At 35.2% G+C, this 20,223-nt stretch overlaps 1 protein-coding gene across 5 annotated transcripts in view; it reads right to left on the reverse strand.

Moving 5' to 3' along the window:
• The window catches only part of LOC105463741 (zinc finger DHHC-type palmitoyltransferase 2), a 111,947-nt gene that overhangs the window by 10,779 nt on the left and 80,945 nt on the right, over positions 1-20,223 (reverse strand). For all 5 annotated transcript variants that reach the window (XM_011711017.2, XM_011711013.3, XM_071068592.1 and 2 more), the window contains 6 exons: positions 16,623-16,743; positions 14,322-14,454; positions 8,845-8,971; positions 8,415-8,507; positions 3,581-3,693; positions 1,682-1,756 (listed from right to left, as the gene is read on the reverse strand). In XM_011711017.2, coding sequence (XP_011709319.1) covers positions 1,716-1,756; positions 3,581-3,693; positions 8,415-8,507; positions 8,845-8,971; positions 14,322-14,454; positions 16,623-16,743 — 628 coding nt within the window. In that variant the 3' untranslated portion in view covers positions 1,682-1,715. The remainder of the gene's footprint in view (positions 1-1,681; positions 1,757-3,580; positions 3,694-8,414; positions 8,508-8,844; positions 8,972-14,321; positions 14,455-16,622; positions 16,744-20,223) is intronic.

Below are 20,223 nucleotides of genomic sequence, written 5' to 3' on the forward strand. Positions count from 1 at the left end.
AGATATAGGGTTTCACCATGTTGGTCAGGCTGGTCTTGAGCTCCTGACCTTGTGATCCACCCGTCTCAGCTTCCCAAAGTGCTGGGATTACTAGGCATGAGCCACCGTGCCCAGCCAATATGAAGATATTTAATATAAGTTAGGCATATCAATATCAGACTATTATTTGATATAAATACAATTTGAATGAATTGCAAATCTGAGATGCAACGCAGGAAAAAAATTATTTTTAAAACTCCAGTGTCTATTAGCTACTTTAGGGAAAATTAAGAAAACAAAACATGTTACTGCAACTGGTTATATCAATAGAATAGAAACATTACATCAGAAAATCAGGGGTGCATTTTTAGATCTATAGCACTGATTCATGCTGCCATTTTGTGATTATGACTGCTAATGTCATATTTGAATTAATAAAATCAAGTTTCTGTCAGATTTTTAATTTCAATGTTTTTATTTTGTCACTTATCCGTCAAATGTTGAGAACCTACTATGTGTCTGGCATTGTGCAAGGTGTTGGAGATAAACACAATGCTGGTATTATGTCAAAATACTGGGAACTCTCGATGGCTTTTATATATTACCATGTAACTATGTAAAACGCTTAACACACAGAAATATTTGCTATAGTTCCATTCTAAAATTATTTTCAGAAATATAATAATGTGTCTTTGCCATTTAATCAAATTCAGATTAAATTTACTATTTTAGCAGTTATGGTCAGTCTGACTTATTGTAGCATCAGATATTCAGAGCTGATCCTGGTCTTCCCAAAATCAGATACTAGTCAGCTGGCAAATTGCCAGATCAGCATTTTGCTATTACAATACATGACTAATTTATCAAAACCAGAGCAAATAAAAACAGATATCCATGAACTTTGATGCAAATCATTTTGTTTTACAAATGAATCTCTTGCTTTTCATAGACTTTAGGATTCTAGATTGCAGTTTTGTAAATAGAGAGTTATCTTGCTACCTTTAATATTCAGCTCTGTAAATTGTTTATTATATAGCTGTTTGTTCCAAAGGGGTTCCTTACTATAGCTTTTTATTGACTGCAGGCTTACAAACAGATCATATGTTAAAGAAACTGATTTGGAACTGCTGGGTTTTTTAAAAAAAATAAGGTTTAAAGAAAATGATTTGGAACACCTATCATTTTAAGGTTAACATATGCTATAAGGCCCTACTGTGACCCAAAAATGGGAATGACAGTGTGCTAATGAGTACTTTAATGAGATATAATTATATTGCACTTAGACTCAGTGAGAGTTTCCTAATGGATGGTCAAGGATATGACCACTGTATATATTCTGAAAAATGAAGAAAAATTAAAAATAATTACTCTAATTTCTAATTTCACTTTATAAGTGACAAGATAATTTTTACGTATAGTTCAGGATTTTAGGATTGATCCCTGCCACTTAATGCATTACTATAAAATGACTTTTGTTCATCAACTTATTTCTATAATTCATCAAGTTAACCTAAATACCAGCTAATACTGAAGCTAGGTCTGTGCTCAGAAGCCTCAGCATGGCTAATGCAATCTCACAAGTCAGGTAAAAGATCTTCTATATAAGTCACTCATAAATTAATAAAAATGTTTATGGAAACTATTTACCCTAAGAAAATTAGAAGACTGTTAAAAATACAAAATAAAGGGAAAATTATCGTACTTTTGTAAAGTATGAATTTATCTTGCTTGAAGAGTTAAGTCTCATTCTCCATGGTTAACGCAGGATTGCTCATACCTTAATGAAAGAACATAAGTTAGCATTTTTGGTTGCTTTTGAACAAATAAGCAAAAACTTGTTATTCATCTAAGAATTATGAATCCCTTGGTAGACTTCCAAAGGTGCCTTGTACACAATAAGGGTATATATAAGATGGTTATACAGAAACACACACACCCCTTACACAGTGTCAGTTACAACCACTATCTCTTTCTACCACACACACAAAACACTAAAAACAAATATACATCTGAGGAAGTAGAGGAACATAATAATGAAAGATATATTGACCCACACTGCTCACATCAGGTTACATCGACATTTCCAAATTCTTCCTCTACCAACCTCATTCTAGTCAAACCAATCTTTGAGCGCTTTCTCACCTCATTTTTCTTGTTTCTTTTCCTTCCTATACACCATCTTTTAAACTTTAAGTAGTTCTTCATTTCACCCATCCAACTAACAAAAAAATTAATCAAACATGCCGAAGAATTATAACAGCATGTGAAAATTAAGAAACCACTGCTACGTTAATACAAATTATATAAGATGAAACGTGAATCCCTTCTGGATGAAGAGGAGTTGCTTTTTTTCCACTTCTCAACAATTGACCCCCAACTATTTCTCACCTCTCTGCCTCTAAGGAAACTGATGGATTCAAAGAACAAATTGGTGTCATCAAAGTTTGTTTAGGCAATGCCTAGTCCTTGCCATAGATTAGAAAGTGAAATGGCATATTTGAAGGTCGAGAGAGTGACCAAATTATGAATAGTCAAATCATGGGACTCTCTGGGAGGAAAATATATTTGTTAAAAATAAGGCTATTTAAAGAAAGCTTGTATTTTAGGAGAAGACGACTGATAATATATGAAATGACTAGAATATTTACTTGGGATCATCCATTTGTTTTTCACTACCACTAAATCCCAAAGGTTTCTTCAAACTCTCATGTTGTCTGACTTTGGTTCACTACATTTTAAAACATTGACCGGTTTATTTGAAAAGACTAGAAATGAAGGAGAAAAGGTTAGTAGTCAGTCTGAAGATTTTCTGGCTAATAACACCTTAATCATAGATGTATGGCTTTAACTCCTTTATGTGGACACCACACATACGTACACACATATGCATGTATGATCACCCTATTTTGTCTACTCCTTACCAACACTGAGAAATAGGTAGTCTTTGGAAAAGAAGGAAGCTAAGTCTAAAAGATGTTGGGTAACGTAACAAATATCACACACTACTGGGAGCCTAAATTAGGATTTTTAAATCAGGTCTGACTTTGAAGCCTTGCTTGTTCCTTGCTAATAAACTACACTGACTGAAGAAAACAAAAGATTAAAATCAACAACAGTAACAAGAGGAATGTGAGTGAGATATGAAGAAATCTCAGGCAGCTGAAGTTATGGTAATTACGCAATAACTTTACTCAGACATTTTGAAATTGGACAGAAATCTTAGAGTAAAAGAACTGAATAATTTAAGGTCCTTTTCAGTAGATATTTTTCTACTATCTGATTTGATTGTAGTTTTTTTCACTTTTATACTTTATATTTTGAATTTACTTCTATCATTTTACTTGAGGAATGTGATAAAGATTTGGTTCTTTAAACAGAAAAAAGGCAATGCAGATCCATCTTTCACAAAATGATTTTCTGCTGCTAACAGGTATTAACGAACCTCATGAATAGTTCTCTGAAAATAATTCTGAATTTAGAATGGGAATCTGACTCCAAATTAAGAAAAAGTCTGTGGGTAATATAATGGATTTTTTAAAAACCATGTTTACCTTCTAAAAATAAAATATATCAAAAGATAGCCAAACAAGCACACCCTTACCTGCTTTGCATTTTCCTGGGTTTGTGCTGCTCTCCGTCCAAGACTGAGAATCAGTAAGAAGGTGGCTCTGGGACTCTCTCAGTGGCTTTGCAGGAAACTGATGGTTTTCGGAACTGAATAATAATTGAATAATCATCAAAATCATCATAAGCTAATTTTTGATAGTAAAGTTGATGGTTTCTCAATGTATGGAACCAAAACCACTTGCAATGCAAGATGATTGCAGGAGGTACACAAAATAATGTGGGGAATACAAGAAGAAGACATTAAATAGCACTGACTAGTGGTGAGAAAAGTGTTCTCTCTTCAGTCTCTTTTCCTCCTTCTGCTTACGGTAAGATGACAATCTCTAACAGTGGCAAACCTCCAGAGAATAGTCCTCAGCCCCAGGCTTTAGCAGGTAGTTAGAACTTAATAATATTATTTTATTATCAATTTTATGTATGTATTTATGTTTGAGGCAGATTCTCACTCTGTTCCCCAGGCTGGAGTGCAGAGGTGCAGTCATAGCCTCAACCTCCTTGGCTCAATCAATCCTCCCCTATCAGCCTCCTGAGTAGCTGGGACCACACCACCACCCTCAGCTAATTATTATTATTTTTTTTTTGTAGAGTGGTCTCCCTATGTTGTCCAGTCTGATCACAAACGCCTGGTCTCAAGTGATCTTCCTGCCTTAGCCTCCCAAAGTGCAAGGATTACATGCATGGGCCACCACGCCTGCCCTATTTTTAAAGTTATATTCTATTTATAGAAAGCTATGCCAGTTTCTCATTTATGAGAGTGGTATAAACTTTGGTTTAAAAATAAGCATAAGTGCCAATTTAAATACAGAAAACTATTAATTTTGTAAGTGATATGTGGATATGGAAGAAAATATGAATGTCATGGTAGGAAGACAAAGTTGAAGAAAAACTGGCCTACAGCTTCTAAAGTGGCCTAAATGGTCTTGAACACGATTTTCTCTATCTTCTTCTGTAAAACTGAAACAAAAAATTTGAGCAAACTATCTTGTAGGAATATAAAACACATCTGAAATTATCAGGTCTTACAAACCCAATGTTCAGTCTGGGGAGTGAGGAGTCTTGTAAGAAGTATTTTCTTTAAAATTTAGGTGGAAATGCCATACATCAACATATTGGATGGCATGAAAAAATATACATAAAAATATTTCACTTAGGAAACATTATTGGCATAGAAACTATTAGTGATGTTTCAGAATGTTCTGAAATAGTAATTGTATAGTATTCAAAAGAAAAAGCTACTTAAAATTCTTTCAAGAATAATTTCACATATTTGAGTTCAACTATATATAGTAACTATTATGTTTTTAAAGGATATATGGGTATGCTTTTTCTTCTTAATTACCTCATATCTAAAATTTTAGAATATTTCAATTTTGTGTAGCTTTAACAACTCCTTATTAAAATTTTGGAGGTAAATCTTAAAAAATAGAAAACAGCCTATCTCCATACAGGTTTAAATATATTATACAAAATATCTTACTTTAATTATTACTCTTCAAGAAAGGGACCATATAACAGGTACAGAAGACTAACTAGATCCTGGTTTAGGGACTCTGAAGATTCATTACTGCTAACAGGACTCTAGCAAAGGGCAAGAATCCATTCATTCAACAATATTTATTGAGTACCTGTCACTTTAACAAACAAAATCACTGTTCCATGGAAATTTCACTGTTATTGAGGAAGAAAAATAAATCTTGTGTGTGTGTGTGTATATATCTATATATACACATATATACATATACACAAATGAAATAAGTCAGGTGATAATAAGAGCTATAACAACTGAAAAAATCAGGCTGGCCACAGTGGCTCATGCCTGTAATCCCAGCACTTTGGGAGGCTGAGGCAGGTGGATCACTTGAGGTCAGGAAGTTTGAGACCAGCCTGGCCAACATGGTGAAACCCCATCTCTACTAAAAATACAAAAGTTAGCCGGGCATTGTGGTATACATGTAATTCCAGCTACTGGGGAGGTTGAGGCAATAGAATTGCTTGAACCTGGGAGACAGAGGTTACAGTGAGCCGAGATTGCATCACTGCACTCCAGACGGGGTGACAGAGTGAGACTCTGTCTCAAAAAAAAGAAAGAAAAAAAAAAATTAGTGTAACAGGAAGTGGCAGAGAAAGTTACTATTTTACAAAGGGTTATCAAAGACTGCCTCTATTCTGAAGTTACGCCTGAACAGAATATAAATGAAGAGAAGACACAGCTCACTCAGATCTGGAGGAAGAATGGCAAGGAAAGGGAATTAGCAAGGACAAGGCACTATATAAGGAACATGCTTGGTCCATGTGAGAAACAGCAAGATCTGTGTGTCTGAGGATTGTGAGTGAAAGGAAAGTAAAAAACAATGACATCCAGAAGGCGAAGGGGAGAGGATTGCTTGAGCCCAGGAGTTTGAGGCTGCAGTGAGCTATGATCACAGAACTGCACTCCGGCCTGGGCAACAGGCTGTTAATAGAGACAGGAAGACTCTGTCTCCATTAAAAAAAAAAAAAAAAAGAATGACTGTTTGGGGTCAGATCAGACAGTCTTGTTAAGTGATGGAACGGACATTCATTAGCTTTTATTCTGAGTAACATGGGAAACTAACAGAGCTTTCAGTAGAAGAGTGACACAATCTGACTTATATTCTGAAGGGAAAATAGATTGGAGTGGGGCAAAAATGTTAGACCAGTTAGAAAACTACTGAAGTAATCCATGGGAGCAGGGATGACGGCTAGGACCAGGAAAGACGCCTTGTAGGTCGTTAGAAAGTATTCAGATTATAGATATACTTTAAAGAGACATCTGATAGGATTTGCAAATGCAGTAAATACAAAGTAATTGAAAGAGAGGAATCCAGGATGACCCCACAGTTTCTAGCATGAACACATGGGAAAATGGAGGTCACTAATATATGGAAGCATGGAGGAGATTCCGGTTTAGGGTGGTGATGAGGGTACACATGGCTGGGAATCAAATTCAAAGTTCTGCTCTGAACCTGTTTATTTGGAGATGATTTTTAGGTGTCCAAGTGCATATGTCAAGTAGACAGCAAGATATTCAACTCTGGAGTACAGAAGAGAACAGAACTTGCCACAAAAATTTTATATGGGCTAAACATGGGAGATAGTACAATCCTACAGAAGAAAAGAGACTTTAGCTGTCTAAATCTGACCTCAACATTCAAAGGAAACAGAGCCCTCAAAAGATTACTTCTTCAAGATCACCTAGTTGGGTAACAGTGTCAGAACTAAGATTTCTCCCAAATCTCATGGTACCCTTAGTGGAAGGAGAAATATTATCTCTAAAACCAAAATAATTTCTTAAATTATTTAAAAAACACAAAGGGCAAAAAAGTATTATAAACTACTACTGAATTTTGTAAAAGCTTGAAACATATTCTGAATAATTTATTAAAACTCGATTTTTCTGCACTGAGGTATATGAAAAACCATAAACATTTAGCTCTGTGGGATTTTCAAGCCCAAATGCACAAGGCATGATCTAGTAAAAAACTCTGATGCCCTTGAATGTCCCTGTGAAATACATACACCGGGCACCTTCACTAACTGGTAGGGTCTGGCTGTACATAGCTCACTCTAGGGATGGGGTGACAAATACCTTTCATCTCTTTTGACAATTTAAAAGGATTTTAAATATAAATTCCTTTTAAATTTAATTCCCAATTTCAAAGGGCAGAGGCAGGAGGATCACTTGATCCTGGGCGGTCATGCTACAGTGAGCCATGATCACTCCACTGCTCTCCAGCCTCGGTGACAAGTGAGACCCTGTCTCAAAACTAAAACTAAAACAAACCAACAAACAACAACAACAAGTACTTTAGAATGGCTACCAGGAACACCGCCTTGAGGTTTATGGGGTCACTCCAGGCTCCCTAGGAAAAGGTACTGTGATCAATAAGAAATGTTCAATATGGAGTGTTGGTGTGGATTACTGTGTATGTGGCACTGAAGCAACTAAAAAAAGCTCTAACATTTAATGAAGAATTATATTATGGTTATGCTTTTGCTACTGGCTTTCATTTAAAAATTAGAGGAATGGTTATACTCAAATCTGTCACAAAGATATAAAAATTGGTGTTTCAAACCATTGGAAATTCATACATAGCATTTTAAAAGTTTAAGTAATTTTTCCTTTTGCCAGTTAGTAGCACATTCAGAATCAAATGTAAGGTCTTTCCGAGGCCAACCTCAAATTCTTGATAGTCTGGAATCAAAACAAACTTAAAGCTGGAGCAAAATCCTCCAGACAATGAATTTCCAAGACTCTGGCTCCTCTCTCCACAGAAATGGCTCAGATAATCTTTAGAGGTCTCTCAAGGGCACTAAGCCCATAATATACATTAAAATGGAATTGTCAAGAAGGTGTCTGGGGATCCATTTGATCTCCAAAAGCCTCAAGTTTCTTTACCAGTTACCACAGAGAGGAAAGACAGGGCGGGTCAGGGGCAATTTTACCCTGTCTGCCTAACTGAGCAGTGGGTAGCTAACTTTGACTTACATTTTTTTTTCTTTTAAGCACTACATTTATAAAATAAGATTTCAGTCAACCAAAATGTATAGAGAATTAACACCTTTTTACTCACACTTAGATTAATAATACCATTTTACAAGTATAATTGAAGCTTCTAATGTATCCCTCCTCAATGATACTTTCTTTTTTCCCTCATTTCAAGTGGAAACCATTGCAGGAAATTCTCTTATGGTCTTAATTTTTTTTCAAAGGAACATGTAACCAAAAGACACAATATGGTAAAATGCATTATTTGAAAGTAAAATGAAAAAAAAATATATGAGATTACTTTTTAGCTGTGGAACTCAGCCCTGCAGGAGTAGATGGTTGTTCAGGATCCTGGTTAACAAGGCAAGTTGGAAAGGAGCAGCCATCACCTAGACTAGAATTAAAACAAAAATTTAGAACTGAACCATAAGAAAGACAACAGAGTGAAACCCTGCCAAAATGCTGATGTCTGAGAGTAGAACATGCTATACTATAGGCAAAAAAAAAAAAAAAAATTGTGTATTAGACATTGAGTTCAACATAGTGTTTAGGAAGATGATGAATTAACTGACTTCTACGTGATATTACAGTGAATCACAGAACAATACTTTTAAAAAATAAGAGTTCCTACACAGAATTGCAAGTCTATGGAACTAGAGGCTTTTCCTGAAACTATCTTTTGCTATATTATTTTCATTAGTTAGATCCTGAAAATTTTCACAAAAGAGTACCTTGAAAAAATGGGTAGCAACCAGTACTTCTTCTCATCACCAAAAACTTGTCGCATGTTTTTACTGAAACCCAAGCTGAATCCATTCTTATCTGTTCCATGTCGAAATACTGGACTTCTGAATGCCTCTAAAAAAGATGGTAAAGGAATCACATGAGTAAAGAACGTATTTACTAGTAATCCTGAATATTTAGCAACAACTTAAGTAAATGAAGAAACTGCAAATCAATGGCTAGCTGACTGTGAGTGCTTATGTGCCTATCAACACCCCTGAAATACAGGGTGTCCATTCTGTTTTAAAATATCATAAGATGTATCTATTTTAATTGTAAAATATGCCTTTTTATTATAACAGTACATATGCATTGTAGAAAATCAGAAAATACAAACTAGCAAATAAATTAAAACTGCATCTTCTGAATCTTTTGAACGATAGATAAATGGATGGATCCACAGATATAGATATACAAATCTACAGGTGTATTTTTTAAGAAAACCAAAATGAGACAATGTTTTACATACATTCCACTTGTTTTTCAGTAAATCCTTTTTTTTTTTTTTTTGAGTCAGGGTTTCACTCTGTTGCCCAGAGTGGAGTACAGTGGTATGATCATAGCTCACTGTAGCCTTGAATGCCCAGGCTCAAGTAATTCTTCTGCCTCACCCTTCCAAGTAGCTGGAGTAACAGGTGCCATGCCACCATGTCTGGCTAAGCATTTTACAATTTCGTTGAAACTGGTTCTCATCTAATACAATTTTTCCAGCTGACTATAAAATGTACTTTTGAACTAGTCTGTCCAAACCACGATCCAGTCCAGAACCATGTATTGCATCTGGTGATGCTCATTCTGCATACGAAAGCTGGTTCAAAGAGGCTCTGGGACTTGCCTAAGGTCACACAACAAACACACACAGAGTGAGACTTGAATACAGGTCATCAACATTCCTTCAAAAATACTACATTTTCTTCTTGAATCATGCTGAAATGCAAAATCTAACATTTTATTTTTGGAATATGAACATGGAGGTATAATGATTTTTCTCCATTATGTTAAAAAGGAAAATCTAACCAGCAGAATTAGGCACTATGAAAAAATGTGGTCATTTGCAAGATCCTTAGCATTCTTCATCCCAGGATATACAGTTTTTTCTAAAACATTTCATAGGACCATATTATCCAGGGGAAGTCCTTTCAGTGCTACAAGTTAAATCTAGAAGTTTCCAGAAGTTAAAAACCTCTAGAAACAATAAATTTACTTTTGACGAATTATAATTTAACTGCCTAACACATAATTTGAAATAAAATTCCTGGGCTTAGAAATTACTTTATTTTATCAGTAGTTTCACCCTAATAGTATTTGGTGTAATGATTTAATTTCAGAATTCTGTAATGTTTCATTTCAGAATACTGAAAATGAACACTAATTGACTACGCACTGTAATTAATCCTCATTGCATATTATAATAACCGAAGCTCACAGCTTGGAGTGTCCTTTATGATCATAAGCATTTGTGGTCCTGGTTGCATTCTCAAACTCCTAACTTTGGCCTAGAAACTCTACATAGCTTAGTCCTTGATTGCCTCTCAAATCTCATTAATGTATTTCTCAATCTTTAGCGTTCTATGCTTCAGCCACATGGAGTGTTTCTCAAATATTCCTAGTTTTTTTTCTCTTTTCCTGTAGGGTCTTTTATTTTCAATTGAGGTGAAATTCACAGAGTGTAAAATTAGACTTTTTAAAGTGTTCAACAGAATGTAATATATTCACAATTTTGTGCACTTCCCACCTATATCAAATTTCTAAATATTTTCATCACTCCAAAAGAAACTCCATATCCATTAAGCTGTCACTCCCTACTCCCCTATTTCCTTATTCCCTAGTAATCACTAATGTGATTTTCCTCTACAGATCTACCTATTCTGGATATTTCATAAAAAAGGGAATCATAATATGTAATCTTTTGTGATGGACTTCTTTCACTTAGCATGTTTTCAAGGTTCATCCATGTGTATCAGGACTTCATTCCTTTTTATGGTTAATATTCCATTGTATAGATATGCCACATTTCCTCCATCCTTGGATGGGCATTTAGGTTGTTTCAACCTTTTGATTATTGTGGGTAGTGCTGCTATGAACAATGGTATACAAGTATCTCTTTCAGTCCCTGTTTTCAATTCTCTTGGGTATATACCTAGGAGTGGAGCTGCTGGTTCATATGGTAATTCTATGTTTAACTTTTAAAAGAATTGCCAAACTGTTTTTCACAGTGGTGGCACCATTTTATATTCCCACAAGCAAAGTAGGAAGGTTTCAATTTCTCTACATCCTCACCAAGACTTTTTTAAAAAAAATTGTAGCCATCCTAGTGAGTGTAAAGTGGTACCCCAATGTGATTTTGATTTGCATTTTCCTAATGACTAATGATGTTGAGCATATTTTTCTGTGCTGGGATTTCTCAAACAACAAATAAATGATGGAGTGAGATGTGAACGAGGTCATCAACATTCCTTTCATAATACTACATATTCTTCTTGCATAATGCTGAAATGAAAAACCTAAAGTTTTATTTTCCCCATTTGTATATTTTCTTTGGAGGAATGTTTGTTTAAATGTCTATTCAAATTTTTTGCCAATATTTTAACAGAGGTGTTTGTATCTTTTTGTCGTTGAGTTACAAGATTTCTTTGCATATTCTGGATAGTAGGGCCCTTATCAGATAATGAATTGGAAATACTATTCTCCTTCTGCAGTTTGTTTTTTTACTTTCTTGTGTTTTTTAATGCATGTAAGTTTTTAATTTTGATAGTGTAAGTTTCCTATTTTTTCTTTGTTGCTCATGCTTTTGATGTTATATCTAAGAATTCACTGTCATATTCAAAGTCCTGAAGATTTATCCCTCTATTTTCTTCTAAGAGTTTACAGTTTTAGCTCTTTCATTTAGGTCATTGATCCATTTTGACTTAATTTTTTGTATGATGTGAGGTAGGGATACAAGTTTATTTTTTGCCATGTGGATACTGAGTTGTCCTTGTGCAACTCAAATATATTATTCTTTCTTCACTGGATGGTTTTGGCACCCCTGTCGAAAATCAATTTGCTAAAGATGTATGGGTTTATTTCTGGACTCTCAATTCTATTTGTCTATATGTCCATCCTTATGCCAACACCACACTGTTTGGATTACTGTATGTTTTATAGTAAGTTTTGAAATCAAGAATGTGAGTCTTCCAGGTTTGTTCTTTTTTTGGTGAATACTGTTTTGACTATGTGGGGCTTCTTGCCATTCCACATGAATTTGAGAATTGGCCTTTCCATTGATGCAAAAAAAAAAGCCATTAAAATTGCAATGAATCTGTAAATCACTTTGGGTGGGTAATACTGCCATCTTAACAATATAAGGTCTTCCAAGTCCATGAACATGGGATGTCTTCTTTAATTTGTTTCAGCAATGTTTTGTAGTTTTCAGTGTGCTAGTAGTGTTATATGCACCTCCTTGGTAAATTTATTCCTATTTTATTTGTTTAGATGCCTTTTCAAATGGAATTTTCTAGATTTCCTTTTTGGGTGGTTTATTGCTAGTGCACAGCAATATAACTGATTTTTTTCATACTGATCTTAAATCAAGCAAATTTCATATTTTGCTTATTAGCTAAGCATTTTAATTGTGAATTCCTTAAGGTTTTCTATACATAAGATCATGTTATCTGCAAATTAAAATAGTTTTACTTATTTCTTTTCAATGCCTTTGTTTCTTTTCCTTGACTAATTACTCTGGCTAGAACTTATGTACAATGTAGAACAGAAGTAGTGAAGAGGAGCATCCTTGTTTTGTTTCTGATCTTAGAAACAAGGCTTTCAGTTTTACACTGTTGTGTATGATGTTAGGTGTAGATTTCTCACAAATGCCCTTTATCTCCTCATCAGGTTGAAGGAGTTCCTTATTTTTCCTAGTCTAAGTACAATTTTTCTTAATCTTGAAAGGATGTTGGATTTTGTCAAGTACTTTTTCTGCATTAATTTTTTCCATACTGATCTTAAATCACGCAAATTTCATATTTTGCTTATTAGCTAATCATTTTTATTGTGAATTCCTTAAGATTTTCCATTTTTATTTCCTTCATTCTATTAATGTGGTATATTACCACTGATTGATTTTCATATATTAAACCCTACTTGCATTCCTGGGATAAATCCCTCTTGATCATGGTTGTGTAAGCCTTTTAATATGTTGTTGGATTTGGTATGCTAATATTTTGTTAACAATCGTTTCATCTATATTCATATTGGTCTATAGTTTTCTTGTGATGTTTGTGTCTCTGGTTTTGGTATCAGGGCAATGTTGGCCTCATAGAATGAGTCAGAGAGTGTCCCCTTCTCTTCTAATTTTTAGCAGAGTTTGAGAAGAAGTTAATTCTTCATTAAGTGTTTGGCAGAACTTATCAGTTAAGCCATTTTGTTCTGGGCTTTTCTCTTTGTTGTGAGTTTTTTTGATTACTGATTCAATCACTTTACTTCTTACAGGTCTGCTCTGATTTTCTACTTCTTCTTGAGTCAATTTGGTAGTCTGTGTGTTTCTGGAAATGTGTCCACTTTATCTAGGTTGCCTAATTTTTTGACAGACAATAGTTCACGGTATTTTCTTGGCCTTTTTATTTCCATAAAGTCAGTAGTAATGTCCTCACCTCCATTTCTGATTTCTGTGATGAGTCTTCTCTTTTTCTCTTGCTAGCCAAGGGATGTCATATTTGTTGACTTTTTAAAAAAGAACCAACTATTGATTTTATTGTTTTTCTATTTTTTAATACTCTATTTCTATTATCTCCTGTCTTTATTATTTCCTTCCTTCTGCTGACTTTGGTTTTACTTTGCTCTTCTTCTAGTTCCTTAAGGTATAAAGTTATTAATAGAGGTATTTCATTTTTAAATATAGTTATTTACAGCTATACATTTCCCTGTAAGCACTGCTTTTGCTGCCTCCGATATCTGTATGGCTTTTAAACATACATGTTCTGGCTTTTTCTATAGCTGACTTCTTAGGTTAAGTACTTTTTGTTGTGATAAGCTCTCCCCTGACCACTCATTCTACATAGGCTTCCTTCCACCATCCCCATCCTTTTATTCATACCTCAGCATCCTTTTATTTTCTTCAAAGCATTTGCATTTTGTAATCACTTTTATGTTTGGCTATTAATTTTTGTGCCCCTCACTAGACTGTTTTGCCCCTGCTCACCACTGTGTGTGTGTGCGTGCGTGTGTGTGTGTGTATATATATATGCATATATACATATAAGAGACAATCAATATATGGAATGAACAAACCTGTATGTGTCTAAGTGATATATCAAAAAAATAATGAGGAAAATAAGAATGATTTTTACCACTTCAGGGCAGGTTGGCATTTAATCACATAGCAACTGTCAATGAATGTTGGTATATGTACTTAAAGTTCTGTCAGCTACAATAATTGGATACTCACCTAATGTAGATTTATTTTTGCTGACTAGCCAACAATGATAGCCAAACAGAGAAGACAAGCTGACAGAAAACATAGCTGCAGCAAAGAATAAAAACATAATATGGAACTTGGCTTGAGTATCAGGTAGGCCATTCTACAAAGAAAGGAAGAAAATAAAATGTTTTGTCAAAGGGATATGTATTCCCCTACTTTTATAAGTAAATTAGTAAGATTTTTTCTTAAAATTTTTCTTAAATTTAACATGAAAAAATATGTGGCTTTATTGTTAAAAGTTTAGGAAAAATATGTATACATTTTGTCAGACTAAATGTTTACCAGAATATGTATATGAAAATGATATTAAAATTTGGAATATTAACTTTTTTTCATAACCAAATCATAGAAAATTTATGGTAGTATATGTATAAACTGTAATAGTAAGAAGCAAGATAAATGGAACTATAAAATGTAGTTTTAAATTTATTAACAGAGTATGTTTTGTTAACATACTACAGAATCACCAATGTTTAAAAAGTTTCATTATAATGCCAGAGAATGAAGGCTAACTGGCACAATTTGGTTACTATCCTTATTAATGTTTTACGTTACTACAAACAACAGCATCACCTAAATGAATACATGTAACAACACATTCACAATAATGCTTCAAGCTATCTTAAATAATAGGACCACAGAAAAGATCAACACCAGTGCATAACACCTGTCTAAAATAAATCTTAATATCCATGGGCTGAAACAGTCCATCTCAAAGAAAACCAGTTAGACTCTCCTTGTTTATAAATCCAAAGAGACCTGGAATGGCTCTAGAATGGAGGGGATGGGGCTATGGACACATAGTGAAGCACCATGGCTGCCAGGAGGTGGCTTTTCCTCACGTTTCAATACCCTGGAGTACCTGACCGATTGACACAGGTCACAAGACCTCACTGACAGTTTTCAACAGCAGCAGTTGTTTTGTTTTTTTGTTTGTTTGTTTGTTTGTTTTGACAAACAGTGAAAATTCTGATCATTCCTTTTCAAATGTATTTGTGGTTTGAAACTAAAGTCATCCGCAGGAAGGAGAAGCAGTGAGGTAATGTTCTCCCAGACATTCAGTAGGGATCATTTTTCAAGCTGGACACTGAAAGACTCCTTGAACACTAGCAGCAGGCCTCTTCACTCATGTCTTTCTATGCTTAGCAACAGAACTGGCACATAGGAGGCATTCCATAACTCTTTGGTATTTAATTTGGTTCAGATCTCACATAAGTAATCTAGCAATTTAGAAATTCTTACCATAATAGAGTTAATTTAATGAAAATAATAAATCAATCGTGGCAGCAGATAAACTGATTTTTTACTGTCATTTGGTGTTCACAAGGAGGACCTCTGGATATCCTAAATCCTCAATGTTAATTTCTTTTTGCCTACATTTAAAATATATAGTGTATAAAGCCTAATCAAGAAATACTGAATAAAAACTCAGGACATTATAGGCATAATAGTTTAAAAAATAATCTTCTTAAACATAAAGAAAATACTTCTATTTTTAAATCCTGAAAAAATCTTATATAGTCATCAATTCTCGTTATTCGCAGTACTTTTGTTTTATAAAGTTTCCACAAACATTGAATTTGTGAATACTGAAAAACTGCTCCTAGGGAAAATACAAGGTTAAGTTTCTATGAACTTCTGGTCACAACATCTTTGACAACTGATCAATGCGTAACCTTGTTTTATGTGTGTTTCTGCTTAAATGAACCTTATTTAATATATACTATTGATTTGTTAATATAGAACTCATAGCTAACAGCACTATAACTCATGCCTGAATTAAGCTTATCTAATACATGTATTTTCTCCATAAGACACATCAGTTTTCTTTTGCTTAGAAACATTTAGACCACACTTCAGCACTACACTTGAAGACCTTTTTTTGACAGCAAAATCACCAACAAAAAGCACAAAAATGGAAAAAAGCATGGCACTAGACTGTGGAAAGCACACTTGTTTACAGTATGAGAGCTGAAGCAAGAAGGCAAAAGCGTCGTCTTGTTCAACCTCAGCTGGGAACGGGCACGGGGGCAACTCAATGTTTTTGCCACTCTGCACATGTCTGCAGATGACGAAAGCTGTCAGTATTGATGTGGGGGTTACAATTACATTTTAGTGCATTAACAAATATAGAATCTGCGAATAATGAGGACTGACTGCATGTCAATGAGCTCTAGTCTATAAAATGTCTGTCTGAAATAATTCTGTCCTGCAAAGCCTACATCATTATTGTATACCAAAAAAAGAGTTACTGAGTTAATGACTTACTGTCCAAAATTTGATAAAATACTGTAAATCGGTTGCCGCAATAAAAAGGCAGTAGAGCAGAGAATAAGCCAAGAAAAGGAGAAAGAACTTATAATTTGAAAATCCAACACAATTGTTCACCCTGTTAACAAAACAAAAACATTTCCAGTGAGTTTTACATCTTCAACCTACGTGTGCATATGCTCAAGCAAGTGTTCAGCTTCCTCTCGGTTTTAATTTATTGGCATTTCTTTAAATATAACTCCCAATATTTCTTCATGCATACAATCAGTTAAAAATCCATTTCACTAAAGAGAAATTTGCTTCCATTTTTAAAACATGATATTTAATATTGTTTAGCCAATCATAAACAGTGTAACTGCATGTCATGTCAAATTACGCAAGTGTGCACATCCCTCAAAGCACAGAGCCCGTGAGAAACCTCATCAGGCCAGGCAGTTTAGGTGAATTTACTAAACCCTTCCTCTATGCTATCTTTGGGTTTGATTTCCAACTATGATTAATTAAGTCAACATTTTTCAAGTGTTCCCAGATTAGATGGAATAGCTTCACAGATTACTCTTTGCATGCCATCACTGAAGCAAGAGGACTGTCAAAGCATATTAAATTGGAGCTTTAAGAAAAGAAGTAGGCCAGAGAGTTAGACAGCTGGGTCAGAATGCCCATGTAACACTAAGTAATGATGCGGCCCTGAGGAAATCATCAATTAGAATTTCATTTCTTTATCTGTAAGTTAAACACTCTGAGGTCATTTCCAAAAGTCGGCTCTAAATATGCTATAATTCCAAACATGGAAATTTACAAATCTCAGTTCTCACTCCAAAGTCGTTATCTGAGGGGGGATAACTCAAACTACTGTATCAATAAACATAAGTACAACTACAATTCATTTTTATAGGCTCACTTTCTTTTTGTTAAGATTTTCCTTTTTTAAAAAATTATATTTTATTTTATTTTACTTTAAGTTTTGGGATACAAGTGCAGGTTTGTTACATAGGTAAACGTGAGTCGTGCGGGTTTGGTGTATAGATTATTTCATCACCCAGGTATTAAGCCTAGTACCCATTAGTTGTTTTGCTTAGCCCTCTTCCTCCTTCCACCCTCCTCCCTCCAAAAGGCCCCAGTGTGTGTTGTTCCCTCATCTGCGTCCATGTGTTCTCATCATTTAGCTCCCACTTACAGGCTTATAGGCTTATAGGCTCACTCTCTTTCTATCAAATTTTTGGTTTCCTTTTCTTAAAGACAAGGGCATTACTGGATGACCTTGTGTCAATGTGATACAACACCCATGTGGAATTGGCTAATAGCTTCATGGGTTGAGTAACTTCTTGGTTAACCGGTATAATGAACCTATTAAATAGAACATACACGTTTCCTTTTCCAGTGTTCAGCCTATTGCATAGAACACACACATATTGTTTCCTTTTCTCAAATGTCCTTGTTCCTGTTCTAATGTAGGTAAAAATCACCTCACTCTCCACTGACTTAGCTACTAAGATGAAACACTTTTCTCTCTAGATTTGTAAAAATGAAACCATGTTCATGTGAAAAAATGTTTTTACATCATCTCCCTCAAAAAATATGAGGTAAAGGGAATAGCATTAGATTTAGTAATTTTTAAACTTAAAGGTCTTTTGGGCGCGGTGGCTCATGCCTGTAATCCCAGCACTTCGGGAGGCCGAGGCAGGCAGATCACAAGGTCAAGAAATCAAAACCATCCTGGCCAACATGGTGAAACTCTGTCTCTACTAAAAATACAAAAATTAGGTGGGCATGGTGGCATGCGCCTGTAGTCCCAGCTACTCCGGAGGCTGAGGAAGGACAATCACTTAACCCAGGAGGCAGAGGCTGCAGTGAGCCGAGAGAGCGCCACTGCACTCCAGCCTGGCAACAAAGTGAGACTCCCTCTCAAAAAAAAAAAAAAAAAAAAAAAAAAAAGAAAAGAAAGAAAAAAAAGAAGCCACAAATTGTGGGTGCACATTGTATGGAAACAGTTACATCTGCATCTCTAGAGGTTCCAGTGGGGGGATGCAAGCCAATTGCTGAGGTTGCCTTTTATGGTGTTTGAATGGAATCTGGCAGGAAATAATATTGTAAACAATGAGTCTAGTCTAATTGTATCCTGTCTCAAAAGGATACAGGATATTCCCTTTGCATACTTATGTTGGTTTCAGGGGGAAAGAATGTGTAGGCAAAAGCTGGGGTGCTTTAACACTTTGGACAACATGGGTGGGCACGGTGGCTCACACCTGTAATCCCAGCACTTTGGGAGGTTGAGGCAGGCAGATCACCTGAGGTCAGCAGTTCAAGACCAGCCTGGCATGGTCTTGGTGAAACTCTGTCTCTACTAAAAATACAAAAAATTAGCTGGGCATGGTGGCGTGTGCTTGTAGTTCCAGCTACTCGAGAGGCAGAGGCAGGAGAAGTGCTTGAACCCAGGAGGCTGAGATAACGCCACTGCACTCCAGCCTGGATGACGAGCAAAACTCCATCTCAAAAATTAAATAATAAAATAAAATAAAAATATAAAAACTAGCTGGGCGTGGTGGTGCGCATTTGTAATCCCAGCTACTCAGGAGGCTGAGGTAGAAGAACTGCTTGAACTCGGGAAGCAGAGGTTGCAGTGAGCCAAGTTTTCACCACTGCACTCCAGTCTGGGTGACAGAGTGAAATTCCATCTCAAAAAAAAAAAAAAAAAAAAAGACTTCGGACAACATAGGTGTAAATAATGACTTGTGGACTAGGAAGAGATTGGAAGGGATAGAAAAGATTGTTTCTCTTCCTGAAGGAATAGAAGTAGCTTTTGTATTAAATAAGAAAGAGTATTTTTATAGAAAGAAAATGATTTTGATCACAGATTTTATAACAACTAATTTAACTTTGCTTAAGAGGATGGTACAATTTGCCACGTTAGAGCTAGGGACACAGGAGGTCAGTAAGTAAAGACCATGTATTTTACAGTTTAATACGTATATACCTAGAGTATGTGCATGTGTATGTGTATATGTGTGTGTGTGTATATATAAAACTAGAAGAAATATAGTGACATTTATTTTGAATAATACCTTACTGTCTTCGTAACAGACAACTTTTGGGCTAGACATTTTAACTGCCGATTGCTTTATAGACTCAATTTGAAAAGGAAGAAGACTTCTTCTGAATCTACTTCTCCATCTAGAAAAGGAATGACTTCACATGGAGAAACAAAACGCGTTCTAGGTAAATATCCTTCTTACGTTAAGTTCAGCGTAAAACACACCTGTTGGTCCTGTTTCCAGGCAATTGCTTTCTGACTTTAAATTGGAAAAAGAACATAATACACTGGAAGGAGCGTGGCCTTCGAAGTAAAAAAAAAAATTTCCTATGAAACTTTGAGCCCACTCCTTCTCTTTTCTGAGCCTCATTTTCTTCCCCCTGTAAAATGAGAGAAATATACAGGAGGCGGAGCTTGCAGTGAGCTGAGATCGCGCCACTGCACTCCAGCCTGGGAGACAGAGCGAGACTCCATCTCAAAAAAAAAAAAAAAAGATAAAATAAAATGAGACAAATAATTTCTACTTCTTTCTTCACTGTTTCAAGTATTACAGACTATACATATGGC

Source organism: Macaca nemestrina, chromosome 8 (genome assembly GCF_043159975.1).
Source record: "Macaca nemestrina isolate mMacNem1 chromosome 8, mMacNem.hap1, whole genome shotgun sequence".
In the NCBI taxonomy this organism is placed as follows: domain Eukaryota; kingdom Metazoa; phylum Chordata; class Mammalia; order Primates; family Cercopithecidae; genus Macaca; species Macaca nemestrina.